The sequence below is a fragment of the Limanda limanda genome, chromosome 15 (genome assembly GCF_963576545.1).
Source record: "Limanda limanda chromosome 15, fLimLim1.1, whole genome shotgun sequence".
Lineage (NCBI taxonomy): Eukaryota > Metazoa > Chordata > Actinopteri > Pleuronectiformes > Pleuronectidae > Limanda > Limanda limanda.
In genome coordinates, this window is record NC_083650.1 from 24,139,824 (window position 1) to 24,158,682 (window position 18,859).

The following is an 18,859-nucleotide window of genomic DNA, read 5'->3' on the forward strand; positions in this document are numbered from 1 at the left end:
TATAATATAATGAATAATGTTGAATAATGGCATTATGTTTTTGTTCACCGATGCGCACTCAGCATGAGAAAGTAGTATGTATGATACAAGGCGTCAATCAACCTGAAACAATATACTTTTTTTAATATAATTTTATTAATTTCTTATTTAGAATCATAATTGGTTGACTGACACATCTTCAGTCAGCCAAACAATCTCACACAAAGATGGATAATGCTTTTCATTTCTTTTTCTGTAGGAACACGTTGGCATTTAACGAAAGAGGCATTGAAGAAGAAGAGAGCACCCTGTCTGGTTGCACAGCTTCCTTTCAGACAGTCTTCGCTGTGAATTTGATCCTTGGGCCATTCCTATGGTGGCCAGTCAGTGTGTGGCCATGGGCAATGGTTCTATAAAAGCCCCGAGGGCTGAAGAGAACAACTGCCTAGCCTCAATCCGTAAAGACCCTGCTGGTCTGAATAAAGATGTCTTCAGGTTAGAACCAATCCTTTGGAAACGTTTGTATATAGTGTGTGTGTGTGTGTGTGTGTGTGTGTGTGTGTGTGTGTGCGTGCGTGCATTGCTATATACATTAGAAATGTATTCAAGTTTATCTGTGACCGTTAGGGAGTGCAATATGATATAATAATAAATTGATGGAAACATTATCACAGTGAAGAGCATCAAGCTGCTAAAATATCAAAATTGTAGATTGTCATTTGGTTTATTTTAGGGGATTGTTCACACATTAATGAAAATTCTGTTACAATTTTGGAGTTTCAGGGGTAAACAGTGTTGCAGCCAAATCCAACACAGTTGAAGTAACTGAGGGGCTAACTCGACTCGAAACGAGAAGTTTTTAAGCCTCAATGTCCTCTGTTACCTTCTTCTTCAGCTATACTTGCGAGAACTAGCTGATGGCGTCCCGTGCCTCATGGGCAAGAGCATAAGGGCACCAACTTGTGGTGTGTGTTCACTTAAGTAATGCGCTAGGAGCTGAGGATCACAGCGGACATTCAGACTTGACATGGTTTAAATGACACCGTTTAAGTCAAATTTGAATGTCGGGGATTGCGCACACTTGGATGACACCACAGGAGCAGTATGGAGGAGATTTAATGTATTTTTCAGTTGTTCTTTTTTTACGTTTGAAGAAGTGGTCACCATTTACTTCAATTGTATTGAATTGGCTGTAACACTGTTCACCTCTGAAACTCCAAAAGACTCAAACACTTCACCCACCCCTCTATCTAGATAAGGAGTGAATTTTCATTTTTGGGTAAACTATCTGTGTAACTTTTACAGTGACAGCATATTTTCACTTATATCGTTATGGTCTGGAGAGGCTAAAAAAACAATTTGTTTTCAATGTGGATCACAAGAAGAAGGCTGTCATGGTTTACAGTGCAGATCACTCCACAAATCCTTCCAAGCACCCTAAGTGTTTATAATCTGATAGTTCTATTGGCATTTGCCAGTGCCCACTAAAACAGCTCTTATCATCAATACATTGCAATATCCATTTGAGGGCTTCGAAGATTCGTAATGTACTACATGATACTCACTGTGGGGTCCAACATCATTTAAGTCAAAACATGTAAGACTAGCAGTGATTTTCCATGGGAATGTTGATCAAGACATGTGTATTGTGTTTTAATTTAAAACACCAAATAGAAGTGAATAGCCAGAGTTTTAAGAACCGTGTTTCTATCTGAACCTGCCTCATAATTTACAGATTCATCAAGCTCAACATGTACGCTAGCCTGGCTTCGTGAGCCCACTTTAATGTGTATTCTGTAACTCATATATTTAACTTCAGGTTGCGGATTGCCAACCTCGAAGCGGAGCTGGCACGTCGGGAACAAGAGTTTCGAGCTCAGGAGCTTCAGTTACAGCATCTTCAGCAGGAACTGGAGGCCAAGGTCTCTCAGATTGATAAGCTCCAGGATGCTATTGGATACAACAATATCCTGGGACGCTCTCCACCACTTCAATTACCCCAGAGCCACCGCTGCTTCAGTGCAATCAACCAGGGTCCCAGCCGCTTCCATAGGGTGGCTGTGGAAGTCCACCGTAGGCTTAAAGCAAAAGAGGGTGTCTCTGCTGAACCCACATCAAAGCAGTTCTGTGGAGGCCTGAGAGCAGAACACGGCTTTATTGTAAGGGCTGTCCACAAAAACTCAATGTAAGTATCTGGAACACTGCAAACCATACATTTGTTTGGAATATGAAACAGTCTGTGCAGCCTGTGTACACTTCAAAAGTACTTAGCTGTAAAAAACGTCATGGATACAGAGACACTTTTGGCTGATCACAATAGTCTTAATAGTTTTTACTCAGAATGGTGAGAAAAACAGCATGGTGGAACCTTTGTGATGTGGCAGAGCAGACATGATGTGGTGCCGTCATGTCAACATGGAGCTTAATTTAACAGAAAAGGATCTAACATCTTGTGGAATAAATAACATGAAGAACCGTGACTGACACAGTATACAATGGTACTACAGAAAATGTTAAACAAAACCATCACATATAATGTAATTACAGAATGATAGATTTCATAAATAGAAATGAAGAAATTGCTCACTGACACGAAAAGCTGCCATTTATTTATAAAGTTCGATCAACTGGGATTATCTCAGACACAATATCATTGGCTCGAGGTTGTGAGAGCTCTGGTAAGCTTTTGTAATTCTAACCACATTTCAAAAGCCATATTAGCATGGTAGTATAATAGCAAGACGTGTGGGGGGGAAACAAAAGGCCACAGGATCTAAATTTTGTGTCTGAGTCATTATGGGCTTCAATTACACAACCGATGCTGCCCCCCCTTTCCCACTACTCCCTGATTAATTTACCATCCTCCTTTTCTGTCAATGCACTCACACATCAACTGTGTGATGTGGTAATCAGGGATTCACACACACACACACACACACACACACACATGCATGCTCAGTGAATCCAGGACCCAATTAAAGCATAACAACATTTATACAGCACTGATAGTACGACATGTGTTAAAAAATATTACAAATTTATGCATCCTCCCATTTAGCAATGTGCCAGTGTGTGTAATAATGGAACGCCTCAGCCCTGATGTTTTGGACAAACAAACAAGAAGATACTAGGGCATCATCATTATGCTCAATAGAGTCAGTCATGCAAATGAAAGGAAGTCACAGGACATATATCGCAACCTGGCTAAGCTTATGTGGGTCTCTTCAAGATTTGTGGGCTGAGTTTAATTTTCATGTTGAATGTGCTGCCGATTTATGAAAGAACTTGGACTGTTGACTTGATTTTGCACAACAGCAGCAGTTGTCCAGGCTACTTTCCATCTAATCTAAGGCCCAATCCTATTTCAGCCCATCCATCTTGAATCTTGCAGGGTTAGGGTGTCCTGATTCTTGTTGGGATGGGATGGTAGGGGCGAATGTTAGGGCAAGTGTTAGGGCAATAAAGGGGTGCTGTGAAAACCTCCCAGAATGCCTTGCAAATTTCAGGCTAGATAGCTGCAAAAGCAACTTAAGGACCCACACATGTAGCATTTTCTACATAAATAAGGATAAAATTTACGATAATAATTGTAATATCATGGTTTAATATCGTTTCAATGTATTATGGTAATTATTTTCACAACAACCTTTAAAAATGCGCTACCTTTATATCTTAAAGGTAGCACATTAGGTAGATTGGGCATAAGGCTATTTCTGTCCCCTGCAGAAAGGTAGGGGCCTTCAGTTTCTCTACATTTCTCATAGATATTTTCTTTACCTGAATATTTTGGTTTGTTAATGGCTTTGCAGCTGCCCGCCTTTCCTTTGTCAAAAATGGTCTTGTGGTTTAGGGAGTATTAACTCCTTATCTGTGGCTGTGACTGAGTGGTAGAGCGTTCATCCTCCAACCAGCAGGTTCAATCCCCAGTTTTCCCCATCTGAATGCTGAAGTGTCCTTGCGATATAGAACAAAAAACAAAAAAGTGTTAATAGAAGCACTGTATAATTGTTTGTCCAGTGGATGCTGGGATGGCTGTGGAAATGTTGCTAGAAGTTATCACTTGTTTCCAGTGAGCCTTTTGCTTTATGTATGCTGTTGAATTGCTTAGATACTTTAACACTTGGTAAATTCTGTCATGGTTTCATTAGTTTACAAAGTCTGTTGTTTTTACCCAGACTGATGTGTGAAGTTTCCACAGTAAAATTTAGTGGGGGGGGGGATGCGGAGTGGGATTTGACAGAGCATTGATAGGGTTTTCTGTCACTGACTGCAAACTCTGTTACTGATGTGATTATCTTTAGTTTATTATCCAGGGCAGCAGTATTCCATCTGATTGGCCAAATTTGTTATCATGCAGAGCATGAATGCATGGCACTTGGAACACAATTCATCACAAGCCGGCTTTTGCCAAACATTAATTGTGCATGGTGATATAGCGATGACAATACAGTTTTGATATATCTAACAGCCCTAATAGTTACCTGATGGTGGCATGCGGTTGAATTCCTTCACATTAGTGAGTGATTCAACACTAGCGATAGTTTCAATTCTAGCTTGGAATTAAAGTTTGGCCATTTTTACTTATCATGTCTGTCTTCTCTGAGGTATCATGTGGTTGACAGATGAGAGGGTCTACCAGTGTGTCTCAGGTTTCTTTTTCTTGCACATCTGCCGTAAGACTTTCCTCCATTGGTCAATTGTTGGTTTTTACTTGTGCAGACAGTTGTGGGCAGACGCACAGCCTGCATTGGCCTCTTGATTGTTGATGGTGCATTAATTCAATCGTTAATGTACTTCACCGGATACCTTTGGAAGGAATTGGACTAAACCAGAGGAAATAAAGAAATTCATAAAGCTTTAAAGCTAATATTTGGTAAAGTAAAAAAATATGTTACAAGGCAATTCTGATCTCCTAATGTAGTTTGTGTTGACAAGGCTTGTTAAATAATATAAATACATATTGCTCATATAAACAAAAAGAATGTGGCAGTACAAAAATCAAAAGGCAAAGGGGCAAACATGAAAATCTCGAGGACTGCTGAAAGGTTATCTTGGGTTTGTTTGAAGATGAAGATCTTTAATTAGCCGGACAAGAAACATTTTTCCACTGGAATAAATGTCATTACCACATAAATAAATATTTAAGTAACAACTTCTTGAACATTACTAAATAATAAATGGCATTTTCAATGGATTTCCTCATTGTCCACATTGATGACTATTTTCATTCCAGCATTTCGTCCTGTTCTTCCCACGTGTCCGGATTCCTCTGAATTCCCAATAAGGAAATCATTATTTTATTTCTTAATAATACAGTAAACATGTTATTTACTACCTGGTCTCTTAAAACTGAGTTGACTTTGGCACTGTTTGTTTCTGCTTCTTCTTTCCACCTCAGCACCAAAAAGCTGATCAACAAAGCTATCATAAACAATGACTTTCTGAAGAATCTGGATCCACAGCACATGAGGGAGATGGTGGACTGTATGTATGAGAAGGTTTACACTGAGGGGCAGCTGGTCATCCAGGAGGGTGAACCTGGAAACTACCTCTACGTATTGGCAGGTCAGCAAAATATCTGTAGCTCTAAAAGGACTTGCTTTGTATTATTTAAAATAAGAAAGGTGGTTGTTGATTGATTTTACAAATTTTTTTTTAAACCAGGTACAGTATCTAAGAAACAAATAAAACCATGAAGTAATATTAAAATTCATAACTATGTGATTTACAGTGTTTTTGTTTCATTTTTTACAGATGTGAAATTTTCCCATCATGTTGATATATATGCACCAGAAACCTGGTTGAGAATCAAACATGCATAAGCAGTTCTCAAAGCTGAAAAGGAACAAAAACAGATTGAATATGGGAAATAACCACAACTTTGGTTTATGTTTACGGAGGTTTATGTTTGTTTTGATAGAAAATCTCTCACAAAAGACACTAGTCCAGTGAAAATGTAAAATAATAAAATACACTTCAACCGTACGCTGTGTTTCCCTCACTACAGATGGCATTCTGGAGGTCATCCAGAGTGGAAAGCTGCTGGGTGAGATGCGTCCTGGTACCGCGTTCGGAGAACTCGCCATATTGTACAACTGTAAGAGAACAGCCACTGTTCAAGGTGAGTGACAGCAGCACAAACAAGACAAGACTAGAACTCTTTTGCCTTTGGGATGACACACATTCAAATACTCCCCCATGCTTCAGTGTGTGTCATGTTGAGTGTGTTCCACAACCACATCATACCATAAACATGCTCTCTGCCAGCTGGACGGTACATGAGCAGATTATTCACAGAGGGAGTTATTACATTAATGTTAAAGCTACTCATCCGTCTCTTTCCGTCATGGCCGTGCTGATGTGTTCATGCCTACAAACTGTTGCCTGGGAGTATTATTAGATGGAGAGTATTATTTTAATGTACATTTTAAAACAGGTTTTCACAATCCTGATCCTAATGATCATCCTCAAGGGTGTAACACACTTTGGGCCATCTTCTGAATGAATTCAGTTACTGTGACTTCACATAATTACTTGACAATTGGATTTCCGGTGGCTGTGGCTGAGGGGGTGGAGTGATTGTCCATAACCAGAAGGCTGGCGGTTTGATCCCAATCCCCTTTGATCCAAGAAGTGACTTTGGGAAAGATACTGAACCCTTCATTTACATATATTGCCCATAGGCGTACTGTACCCAATTTGGTCAGAAGGACCCCCTAACTCTCTATATAAAAGGTGAAAACATCACCAGGATTATTTGGGATTGATGAGTTTTTCATGGTTCCAATCTCAATCAGCTGTGTCCCAGTCTCACATCTGGGCACTGGACCGCCAGACCTTCCAGACCATCATGATGCAGACCACGCAGGCCCGACATGAGGAATACTTCAATTTCCTGCGCAGGTAGAAACAGACACACTCTATCTCCTCTTAACAGCAAACAATAATTATTAATTATTTTAAAAGAATTCTCTTTTCTTCCAACCTCTCTGACCAACTGTTGATTCAGTGGACATTCATTTAGCAGGACCATACTGTGTTATGTGTATACCTGCACCAGTGCACATATTCAATTTCAATTCAGTTTTATTTGTATAGTACACAGTACACACTGGGGACAACAAAACTCTGCAGCCATTGTGTTACACTGCATTGAGTTGAGGTTCAGTAATGGACCCTGGCAGGTTAGGGTTTTAGTTTTGAATTCTGAAATCAAGCTTTGTTTTGAAGATGCCGTTTTAGGCATTGTCCATATTTAGTTGGCAGCAATACATGAAAAAAACACTCTTATTTATTCTTATTATTACAGATGGAGAAGATTTGGTAAAGATTATATGACAAATGGATGACAAGCTTTCTTCAATCTCTGCTATTTGAATGAGTTTATCCCAGAGGGGGCTACACAATTTGTCGATATCAAGACAGTGCCTGCTTATTATTCATGTCATCAACATTTACCCAATGTAGGTACAACATGGTTACTGCAAATTCAAATTCAATCCTTAATTTCGTATTTGCGGATAACAATTTGTCACACAGATGACATTCTTGATCTACAGAACCTCCCAGCAATATCAGACATCATCAAATATAGTGAATAATAGAGACACGATTAAACATAAACAGGAAAAAGAATTGCAAGAAAAATATCTGTTAATATCGCGATTCTGTGAATTGTACATTAAAAGTGAACTATGTAATTTGGTTATTATGTAATTGGTTTTTTTTATATTGTCAATGAATTTATAAACTATCAATCTGTTATCAATCCCAACATCTGATTAAGTTGATTATTTGTTTCCCTGTCAGTGTGTCTCTGCTCCGTGACCTGCCGGAGGAGAAACTGGCCAAGATTGTTGATTGTCTTGAAATAGTGAGTATTTCCCACTTCATGACATTTCTTTATAATCTTTATCAAGTTCCATACATTTTCAGATTGTACCAGATTAGTGGACAAAAGACTGACCCTTTTTTTTTCTCTGCAGGACTATTTTGAAAAAGGGGAGTATATTATTCGAGAGGGTGAAGAGGGGAACACTTTCTTTATTATTGCAAAAGGAGAGGTGAGACATCTTTAAGCCAAAATATTTTCTCAACCCTTGTGTGCTCATGTTTTTTTTTGAACAACTTTATTCTTGAGTTTTGAAAATTTTACAGCCAACCAATCAGCATTTATAAAAAACACTAAGCACTGTTCACTATACGTCAGTAACAATCAATATCTGTGTTCCATATTGGGTAATATTATACTTTGACATGGCTTTTCGGAATTCTTATTCCCGACAATTCACCTGCGATCCTCAGATCCATTCGCTATTAAACTCAACCAGTCTGCTCCAGTGCTCAAGCACTGTTCATCCCACCACACTCCGCAAGGATGGTCAGTCACCTGCTGTAGATGATCATTCACTCTGGCCATACCTGGCACATTTAGCCAGCCATCGTATGTTGATTTAAACCTGTTCTCTTCTCTGGATCTGGACCTGGACCTGGAACTGTTTAAACCTCAGCTGCCTGCGTAGAACAGACTCCTGGTCTCAGTCAGTCCGACAACCAACTGTTGATTCCATCCCTCCACCACCCAGACTCTGACAGAGGGATTATACATTGGCTCACCCCCCCCATTATATCTATGCAATCATATCTGTGAGAGTGATGAAGCCTAGAGGCCTAGATTCCAAGCACTAAATATATTCTGCTGCAATAAATGTTTCAAACGTTTAGACAGAACTCTCTGACTGAACTATAGTCAACAACATAAAACATACTATTTTGAAATAACCTTATATAGTTCTTGATTTGGTCTTGGGTGCTAATGGTGAAATCTGTCATTAACTACTGAGTACCAAACCCTTGTATTGACTTCTCAGGAAGTAACACTGCACACTGACAAAAACTGTCTACCGACAAAAAACAAAAAAACCCGACTTAAAGAATCTCAGTCAAGTGAGAAGTCTCCGACTGATTAGAATCATCAAATGTCAGGGGGGCGGCATTATTGTTTGACTTTCTCTAATAAACCTAAAGTTAAAATTTTAAAAAGTTGGCAATAGTAAAATGACAAGTAAAACAGTAGTAGTATTTATTCCTCATTCTGATGTTTTCTTTCTGTAGGTCATAGTCACTCAAAGCACAGAGGGGTTTGCTGAACCACAAGAAATCAAGATACTTGGAGTCGGAGACTACTTTGGAGAGAAAGCTCTCATCAGGTACAAACAGCAGCTTCACTGAAGGCTAAGAATACATTTTACACACACACACCACATTGATGTTGGATTTCGTTTTTTTGTGTTATATCTGTGGTTTCTGTGGTAAATCTCATTTTCAAAATTAAAAGGAAAATCTGGAAATTGACCTTCCAAGCTGTTTACTCTCAGTTAACACTAGAGCCTTCATCACATCATGAATATCAATTAGAAAGCTGTATAAATAATACAGTAGATGTTGGAGGTACCTTCCGGTTTTCTTACACTTGTGAATGAGAGCTAACCTGTTGCACTGCCTTGTCTTGTCCTTGTGTGATCAGATTGTATGGTAGTGACCTGAATTATTAGTTACTGTCTTAAAGAGGTGACATTAGCATCCAAGTCACAATTATAACAAGGAGTCTCCTATTTTCTTAAAGCCATAAAATACAGATAACTTTTAACTTAAATCAAAAGAGCCAAACAAAGGATTTGATACGGATAAGGCAAAATAAATTTTTCTAGGAAATTAAACTTAGATTGTCAATGTTTTTCTGAACCATAACACAACCTGGAGGACTACAGTTACACAACCTTCTGAGTGGTCCAATGAATGGATTTTTGTTGTATTTATTTGTGTGCTGCTGAAGATGAGCCTTATTTTGCTGCTGAAGTTATAGTGTTTGCTATTGCATGTTGGATTGTTTTTTGTCTTTTTAATGAGCTGTTCATGTATTTTTGCAGTGAGGATGTTCGCTCAGCTAACATTGTTTGCAATGAGAGGGACACACATTGCCTGGTGGTGGACAGAGAGTGAGTTGCTGGATGTTTTTACATGACGTGTCATTATGTAGAGTTGGACCCATTTACCACACTCTGTCTGAAATGTATTTGTATTCCTGATACGAAGGGACCACATAAAGAACGGTAATAAATCCTCTTAACTGTCTCTGCCCCCTGGCCCTCGTCTCCAGCAATTTCAACCAAATGGTGGGAACGTACGATGAGCTTCAGTCTTACCTGAAGGAATATGTGGAAGAGCTTTCCAGGAGTGATGAGAAAAGAAATGCCCTGTGAGTGCACGCTGACAGACGGACACAACAAACACTTACAGCTGTACAATGTTATGGTGTTATATATCTATGCTTTTGCTATGGATAACCTAAAGCCTGGCAAGAAACCACACTCAGCAGCAGATAAAACTTGCATGTATAACCTGTATGGCTCCTGGTGAGGTGATGATGATGGTGACCTACTACATGTTTTATTTTACCGACATTATTGTCTTTCACAGTTTCCAATGGTTATAAACTGATTTTAGTTTGGTTTTTGTAAGTGTACATTTTCTTATCTAAGGAGTACTTACATTTAATCAAACACTTCCTGTTATTCTCCTCTCAGGCCCTACTCCCCTCAGATCGACTCTGCAGAGGCTCTGGAGCTGATGAGGCTGACAGAGAAGATCGCCCTCCTGCCCCCACACCTGCCTTTCCAGGAGCTCGAGGTCATAGCTACACTTGGCACGGGAGGATTTGGACGAGTGGAGCTGGTGAGCTGCAGCAACACAACAATGGAGCCTTGTTAAATTCTGATCTTGTTTAAAACTCATCCTTTCACCTTATACCAAATGTTTATAATCTCTCTGAGCAAAAATGAAGTTTAAATGATGCATACTTAGGAATGCAGCTTAGCAGAGACCGTATCTGTTCCAGTGTTGTCAGTTTAATTCATCCTGACAAAAAATGAGGAAAAATAATGAGGTCAGGAAAAATGCAACATGAGCTAATCCAATGCAACCTGATTATGCACTATGATGCACAATCATTACTATGATGATAAGCTAATGTATTGACAAAAATACATTTGATTGAATTTGATTAAATATTTATTTAAGCCTCGGAAGACACAGTGAGGGATAAGACCCTCATTTACAATGGTGCCGAGGGTACAATAAAAAAGTTGATACATTAAAAGTGAATACATTGAATAAATAGGAATGAAATATATATGCATATATATATACACAGTAATACAAGGTATAAAACAATTCGTCAATAAAATACTATGGCCAAGTCAACTAGCAGTTACAGTCATTGCAGGAGAAGTCAGCTGAACATGAGACCAGACTCGAGAACTCCGTCAGTGAAACAAATGAGCGCAACTTTAAAGATTTTTGGACCTCATTCCAAATGTAGGGTGCTTTATAACAGAAAGCTTTCTTCCCCAAGTTGGTCTTAACACGAGGCAGATATAAGGAAAGCCAGCTCTGGGAGCGGGTATTGTGGGTATTACAATTCCAGCTGATGAGAGAGGAGAGATATAGTGGCAGTAGCCCAATGTAGCCCAACATTGAGTAAAAAGAAACAATTATTTTAATTAAACTTGTAGAAGTTGAGATATCCTGACTTTCAGCCTCTAGAACAACTCTAAATCTGTAACTTCCAAATCCACAACACTGGTATTAACACTAGTTGCCGTCATTTGGTTTATATCTTTAGACTCTGTGAAACTTTTTTCCAGGCCACAGAAATGATCTTACAACTGTTTTCTACAAACCTCATATACAAAAGTGTTTGTTTGGACTTGGTGGAGTGCTCCTTGAATATCAAATCTACTTCATGGATCACAAAGACAAATATTCGTGAGGGATTTCTTGAGTCTCTTCACTACAATGACTATCAGTATCATTCTTCTAGTGGCCACTAGAATTATTGCAGTTTCCATACTACTACCAAATCTTAGCAATATTGGGTTATTGTAATTTATGGTTTTGATACATTTGCAGTAGAAACATTCAGTTGATGTTTTCAAGTAAAATTAATCTGTTATATACCGTATATGTTTTTTGTGTGTCCCCTGTAGGGGTTAAAACCAGCATTGATTGTTAGTGTCTTGCTCTCACCACTGGGCTGCTGTTTCTCAGGTGAAGCTGAAGGACGAGGACACCACCTTTGCTCTGAAGTGCATTAAGAAGATGCACATTGTGGACACCAGACAGCAGGAGCACATCTACTCTGAGAAAAATATCCTGCAGCAAATCAGCTCAGGGTTTATCATAAGGTGTGGCTCACACACATCATTACGCCTTCAGGTTTCTTTTGCAAACGGCAAGATGTTGATAGCATTTTCTATCCAACTTCTTCTTCACTAATCTTCTCCATAATGTATCTCCCTCACAAAAGGATGATGATTGTCATATTTAGTTTTTCTGACAAATAGGGATGTTTTTATGTCCATGTCTGTTTGAAATTGAAATATTAAGATGAATATCTGTTAAACCTGTCACCATATCTGTGGACTCCCACATTTAAATTTTTTTTTAGAGATTTGAAAACCCTCAAGTGTGCACCAAGCTGAGCTAGTGGGAGCATGTAGGAGCTGAGAATGGTTGAGCCAACAGATCAGTCTCCCACAAGCCTCCTGTGCTCCTGAAAGAGAGGATGAAATGAGAACTGTTGGTTTCTCAGTAGAGTTGCTAAGGAACCTGCTGCGAAGAATGCTCCTGACCCGGCTCCCACCTCTGCACTGAGATTTATCTGACCTACGACTTTAAAGAACAAAGGCTTTGTGAAAGCAGTCTGTTGACCTTCATTCAATAAGAAAAGTTCAGCCAAAATGTGCTGTTCAAACATTTCAGTAGCACTCCGGTCGTCCTTACACTCATGAAGAAGAGATGAAATGTAGAAAGATTTGAAATCTGAGGATGTAGTTACAAAAAAGGTTTTGAAAGCAGATTCAAAGCAGTATGGTCGCACCTTGTGTATCACTGCACTCTGTTTGTAAAGCAGCATGGTAGTTCACAAAGAGTCACTCAGCTGTCTGTGCTTGTCTTCAGGTTATTCCGAACATTTCGGGATGATAAGTTTGTCTACATGCTGCTGGAGGTGTGCCTGGGCGGAGAGCTGTGGACTGTGCTGCGGGACATGTGAGTGTGTGAGAAAACTAGAGGCTGCTCTTTAAAAACCAACTTCACATTTCAACAAGGTGAATTGTTTCACTTCCTCTCTCTGGGTTGAAATTTTCCAGTTTGTCGTACCTACCGACAAATCATGTGTCCAGACATGAGCTAACCTCAGTCCACTGAGCGCCAAATCGTAATATAAATGATCTCAAGGCACTTTACATAGAAGGTGAAGACCTATAGAGAAACCCAACAGTTCCCACAATGAGCAGCACTTTGGCGACTAGAGAAAACTCTCCATAATTAACTTCATATATGCGAAAATTTGTCTATTCTTATTGCACTTTGTTGCTTTTAATTTTTTTTTTTCCCCTTCACTAACGTTCCCAACACAGCAAAGTGTAAAAATGCTTTTCCCATGTTTCAATCTTTCAAACATTCATTAACTTGTTGACCCTTTCATAACCTACCAGGAACTATTTTGATGAAACCAAAGCCAGGTTCTGCACTGGTTGTGTCTCAGAGGCTTTTGATTACCTCCACACTTTGGGCATTATCTACAGAGACCTGAAACCTGAAAACCTTCTACTGGATAATGAGGGTTATGTCAAAATGGTAAGTCACTTGCATGCATCCATGTTAGGGCGATTTCTTTCATGGACCTTTTTTATCCCAATTCCTCTGTATGTTCTCAGGCAGACTTCGGCTTTGCTAAAAAGATTGGACTTGGCAAGAAGACCTGGACCTTCTGTGGGACTCCAGAGTACGTGGCCCCTGAGGTCATCATGAACAAAGGCCATGACTTTGGTGCAGATTGCTGGTCTTTGGGAATCCTCATATTTGAACTTCTCACCGGCAAGTAAGTCAGCAAGATATAATGTTACACTTACACTTTGTGAAAGAGAAAATGAAACGATTGTATTACAATGTTGCTGCCTCTGTAAAACCTACAATAGCAAAGGAGACAATCAGGGAGAACATTTTCTTTTTCTAATAACTATTCATAATGTCTGCGGTCAGGTCGGACCACTGGCAAGGTCAGAGGTCAGACAAAACCATTTGCAGCAGGGGTAGGGTTATCGTATGAACGATACTAAAAAAAAATTATAATGTTGTCATATTACAGTTATCAATCATACGGCAACAAAAATATTTGACACCTCATCGCTTTGCATCCTGCAAACAGCTGTATTTCTTTTTTTCACTCCCTCCAAAACATATACACATCCTGATCAGACACAGGGTTTTACGACGGTGGAAACACTAGAGCTTTCGTCCAAAATCAACAGAACTGAAAACTTCCTCATAGGGGCGTCAAGCAAAGTTATCTGGTTTTCACACTCTCTCACACAACCATGTGGTTGTTGTTGGAAGGTTAGGTTTGGTTTGGAGGTAGAGGTCCTGTGCGGCAACAAAGGCAAATGATCTGACCAGAGAAAGCAGTGAGCCTAAGAGTAGCTCTTTGTGGACAGAAGCTGACTTTAACGTCCCTCATAGTGTTTCCTGTCAGTGATGAACAACTATGTTTACTGGAGACAAACATAACTAACAGTATTTCATATCACTGAAGTTAATCTCCTTGACTACCATTTGTCATAACGCCCCCGAAAAAGTCCTCTCAGCTCATAGTTGAATTTCAATTAGTCAGCCCAATCGATTCTGTTCATTTCAGCGTGATTGTGCACTAGTTGTATTGCTCACCAGATACATTGTGTAACCAAATATTGAATGATCTCTGACATTTGCAGCTTCTCAAGTCTCCTGTCGTCATCTTTTACAAAGTGTAATCAGAATTGTATTTTTCACTTTTGCAATAAACAGGGAATTTAAAAACCTGTTTTCCTTCCAGCCCACCATTTGCTGGCTCAGACCCCATAAAGATTTACACCATGGTCCTCCATGGCATTGAGAAGGTGGACTTCCCAAAGAGAATAGGCAAGCGTCCAGACGACCTCATCAGGAGACTCTGCAGGTCCGGTTAATCACAAACTAAATATTATCATGATCAAATATGAGATGATGTGACAGAGATTGTCATTGAAAGTGATTTTTGGGGGCGTAGACGACAAAGCAGTATCATTTAGAATCAGCATAATTGAGTAATTATGTTGCAGTGTTATTACACCAGATCATCAGTGATGCTCATATGAGTCATGAGTCATAGATTTTACTGAATTTATTTAGTCAATTTGTGTCTGTTTTTTGTAAAGAGACAATTCATAGGTTATTAAACCTGACATTATACCAGTATAAATGTTTGTTTCCTCTCAGGTTAAACCCAGTGGAGAGGCTTGGGAACAAAAAAAACGGCATCATTGACATAAAGAAACACAAGTAAGTTAACTCTCCAAATGATAGTCTCCATTCCTAGATGTTTTTAGTTTTAGTTTAAAAAGGGTAAAAAAGCTGCACAACACAAGGGAACTAAAGAGGTTTGTTTGCTTGGCAGTTAGTGACGTCATGATTATAGCATGCAGTAAATGGTGTTTCTGTTAGCTTTGTGTTATCTGATGTAAGATGGCATGGTTATAGGTTGTTAGTTGTATGATTTGAGGGGACATTGTGTTTTCTCCCTCATATTGTTCAGTGGGTCGGATAAAACACCCTGAGGGTGGCTCATACAGAACATTACTGTCCACACAGGCTGTCATTGTCATGACATGAGGGTGGGGGCACAGAAACAGTGAACCACAACATTGCCATGCACCAAGCCTCATTGTGTGGCACAGGGACTGGGAGAAACAGATACAACTTCTGTTGTGTTATTCCTCTTTTATTGTGACTGTACATTTTTGTCAGTGCTGTACTGAATAATCAGGTCAGCGCAGGTCATCCACTGACCTGAAGGTCGATGTTTCAATCCAGGTCTCCTCCATTCCCCGTCTCCCCCATTCCGCGTGCCAAAGAGTATGAGTGATGTATGATAGAGAAAGAGCCGCACATGCAGAAGATGCATTGTATGAATGTGTGAATGGCAAAACTATAGTTTTAAGTGCTGAAGACTTGAAAAGCATTACAAATACAGAACATTTAGCATTGAGTTTTTTGGGGGGGGAGTCCTAGCTGACTGACTGCAAGAGGTGGTGTACACCCTGGACCGGTCACCAGCGACATCCGCACTTACTTTTGCACCTACGGTCAATTTATAGTCAGTAATGCATTCTGCAGAGTCAGAAAGTCTATATATGGAATGACAAAGCAACTGACAGACCTGAACACAGAGGTCTCATCTCTGGGGAAGACCACCTGTACAAAACTACACTGCTATAGTGTACACCTGATGGGATGATTGATGACATAACTCAGAATGACAGAACTGTATTAAGTCAGAATGGTAATGACCGTTTGGATGGAAGCCATGAGGAGATGGACAAGCTACATTGGAATTGGAATTTGTAGCAGCACTCAAGATGAGGAGGGCTGGGTATGTGTGGTGAAGTCAATAGTTGTAGTTCATGACTTTGATGATGGAGAGAAGGATCCAGCACTATTGTGGCACATCCAGTAGGTTTAATGCACAATGCATGCTGTACTGTTTACTTCAGTAAACATCACCTCCAACTATAAATGCTCACTACTTGCAGCAGCCAGATGGTTGACAGTTACGTTTGAGAGCATAATAGTTGAAGAAGTAGATTTCAAATGAATCTATCCATGATGTTTTATATTGTTTTGCAGGTGGTTCCGGGGCTTCAACTGGGAGGGGTTGAGGCGCCGCAAGCTGCCGTCTCCCCTGAGGAGAGAGGTGAGACCATCAGCACTGCACCAGCACAGACATCATGTTTGTAGTCAAAACATTTCAGTGAAATTAAATATACACTTGTGGGACAATGCGCTGAACAGCTTTTATCTGCTCCATTGAGAATATGCTAATCAGTGAATTATTAGTAACTGAATAGATTTTGAAAAATCTGTAGAATATCTATTGAAGGTCTGACATTATTTAGATACCAAAAGATGATTGGACAGAACTAGAGTATGTGTTGCCATGAATGAGACGTTGCTTATAATCTAATCAGATAAATAAGCACATTGTTATGGAAAGGAACATGTGTTAGGGAGCAGTTAAACATAACCCCACATTATTTATATAATTATTATTTTAATTATAGTTAAACTGTTGTCCTTAGTATTTGAATTAAGTTTATTTCTAAGAGATGTTAAAAAACAAGCTGTTTTTAAATCTATAACCTCAGAGATTGGGTTCTTTCTGGAGGTTGAAGTCACGCCTCAACAGCAGCATGTAAATGTGGTTTATGAGTACGAGTCGGGTTTCACTGGATTGTCTAATGAAAGTAACCAATGTCAGATGTAGGAATAATTAACTAGTTCTTCATGAATGTACAGTGTCTATGTTGATGTGTATAATCATGAATCCAGGTATATCATATCAAACTTGCATGTATATATAGGGTTGCAAAATTCCGGGAATATTCAAAGTTGGAAACTTTCCATGGGAATTAACAGGAATTAACGGAAATATACGGGAATTAACGGGAATATACGGGAATTAACGGGAATTAACGGGAATATACGGGAATTAACAGGAATAAACTGGAAATGTTGTGGGTAATTTATACTAACTGTATTTACCTTTTCATATACAGACATAAATATAAACATTTTGTTGTGTCATAGGCTGATTTGAGCCCTGAGGAAACTTTGGGCACTTGACTATATGCTTCTGCATCGTTGTGTCATTCTTAACATAGGTCTTTGCACAGTATTTGCAAATGTACACAGCCTTTCCTTCTACATTGGATGGGGTGAAATGTCTCCACACATGAGAGAGTGCACGTGGCATTGTTCTGTAGAATAAGATGAGAACAAAGTTTTAAAAAAACACTAATGCAATGCCAGAGATATAAATAGTTAGCCAAACAATTGGAATCGTCTGTAAACATATTTTACAATTGATGGATAAATGAATGGAAATAGGCTAGATGAACAGATGAACAATCCTCAATCAGCATGCTAATATATTTTCCCCAGTAATATCATGGAAACTTACCTGACTAGTCCTGCACACTACAGCAGGCCTCAGTAGCCCTGCTGTAGAGTGAAGGATGCTGGGAGTTATCTGTGCATGTGATGGAAGAATGACCAGTGGAGGCTTGAAACTCAACGTGCAGCGTGTGCTGCATTCCATACATCTTTAAAATAAAGTTTTGAATGATGTTTTTATTGCTCAGCGTTTAATTTGCGTAGTTGTTTTTTTTTCAAAATTCCCAAAATTCCCGAGCCAAACTTCCCATGGAAAGTTTCCGGAAAGTTTCTGGAAATTTACCGGAAACTTTCCACCCCTTTGCAACCCTATGTATATATATTGACCCCACTGTAAAAACCTATGTACTTACGAACACAATATGATTTCTTGGTGATTTTCTTTGTTTCTGCAGGTAAAGGGGCCGATGGATCACAGTCACTTTGACATGTTTCCTCCTGACACAGAGGAGGCTCCTGATGAGCTGTCCGGCTGGGACAAAGACTTCTGAGGACACCGATCATTTTTATTCCGAGCATCATCAGTGGATGCAGTTCTGGAAGCTACGGTGGGTTTGCAATCTAAGTTTTAAAGTTTACTCTGGGTGCAAATTTAAAGAAATTCCACGCTGTCATTTTAGGACAGATTGTCCAATTGGGGAAAAGCTGCTTTTAAGGTCAGTGGTTAAGGTCAGGGTTAGGTTAATTTTTAGTATTTGAATGGCAGTCAATGTGAAGTCATCAAAGGTCTTCACTTGAAGAGACAATGGACAAGCCACATCAAAGATGAACTCTTGTCCATTTTGTGTCT

The 18,859-nt window shown here is 39.4% G+C and overlaps 1 protein-coding gene across 1 annotated transcript; it reads left to right on the forward strand.

The window, feature by feature from the left end:
• Window positions 1-352: 352 nt before the first annotated feature.
• Window positions 353-18,560, forward strand: LOC133020547 (cGMP-dependent protein kinase 2). Its single transcript, XM_061087148.1, has 19 exons — window positions 353-474; window positions 1,799-2,164; window positions 5,378-5,544; window positions 5,987-6,100; window positions 6,777-6,882; window positions 7,789-7,852; window positions 7,965-8,042; window positions 9,094-9,188; window positions 9,909-9,977; window positions 10,139-10,237; window positions 10,566-10,713; window positions 12,088-12,224; window positions 13,000-13,089; window positions 13,539-13,680; window positions 13,761-13,924; window positions 14,915-15,037; window positions 15,337-15,399; window positions 16,744-16,810; window positions 18,465-18,560. The coding sequence occupies exons 1-19, from the start codon at window positions 353-355 to the stop codon at window positions 18,558-18,560; spliced, it is 2,310 nt and encodes a 769-aa protein (XP_060943131.1).
• The last annotated feature ends 299 nt before the right edge of the window (window positions 18,561-18,859 follow it).

Excerpts from the sequence above, each read along its gene's own strand:
- LOC133020547 (XM_061087148.1), top strand. The coding sequence starts at position 353 with ATGGTGGCCAGTCAGTGTGTGGCCATGGGCAATGGTTCTATAAAAGCC. Across the intron at positions 8,043-9,093 it reads TTATTATTGCAAAAGGAGAG|GTCATAGTCACTCAAAGCAC; the intron begins GTGAGACATCTT and ends TTCTTTCTGTAG. Across the intron at positions 12,225-12,999 it reads AGCTCAGGGTTTATCATAAG|GTTATTCCGAACATTTCGGG; the intron begins GTGTGGCTCACA and ends GCTTGTCTTCAG.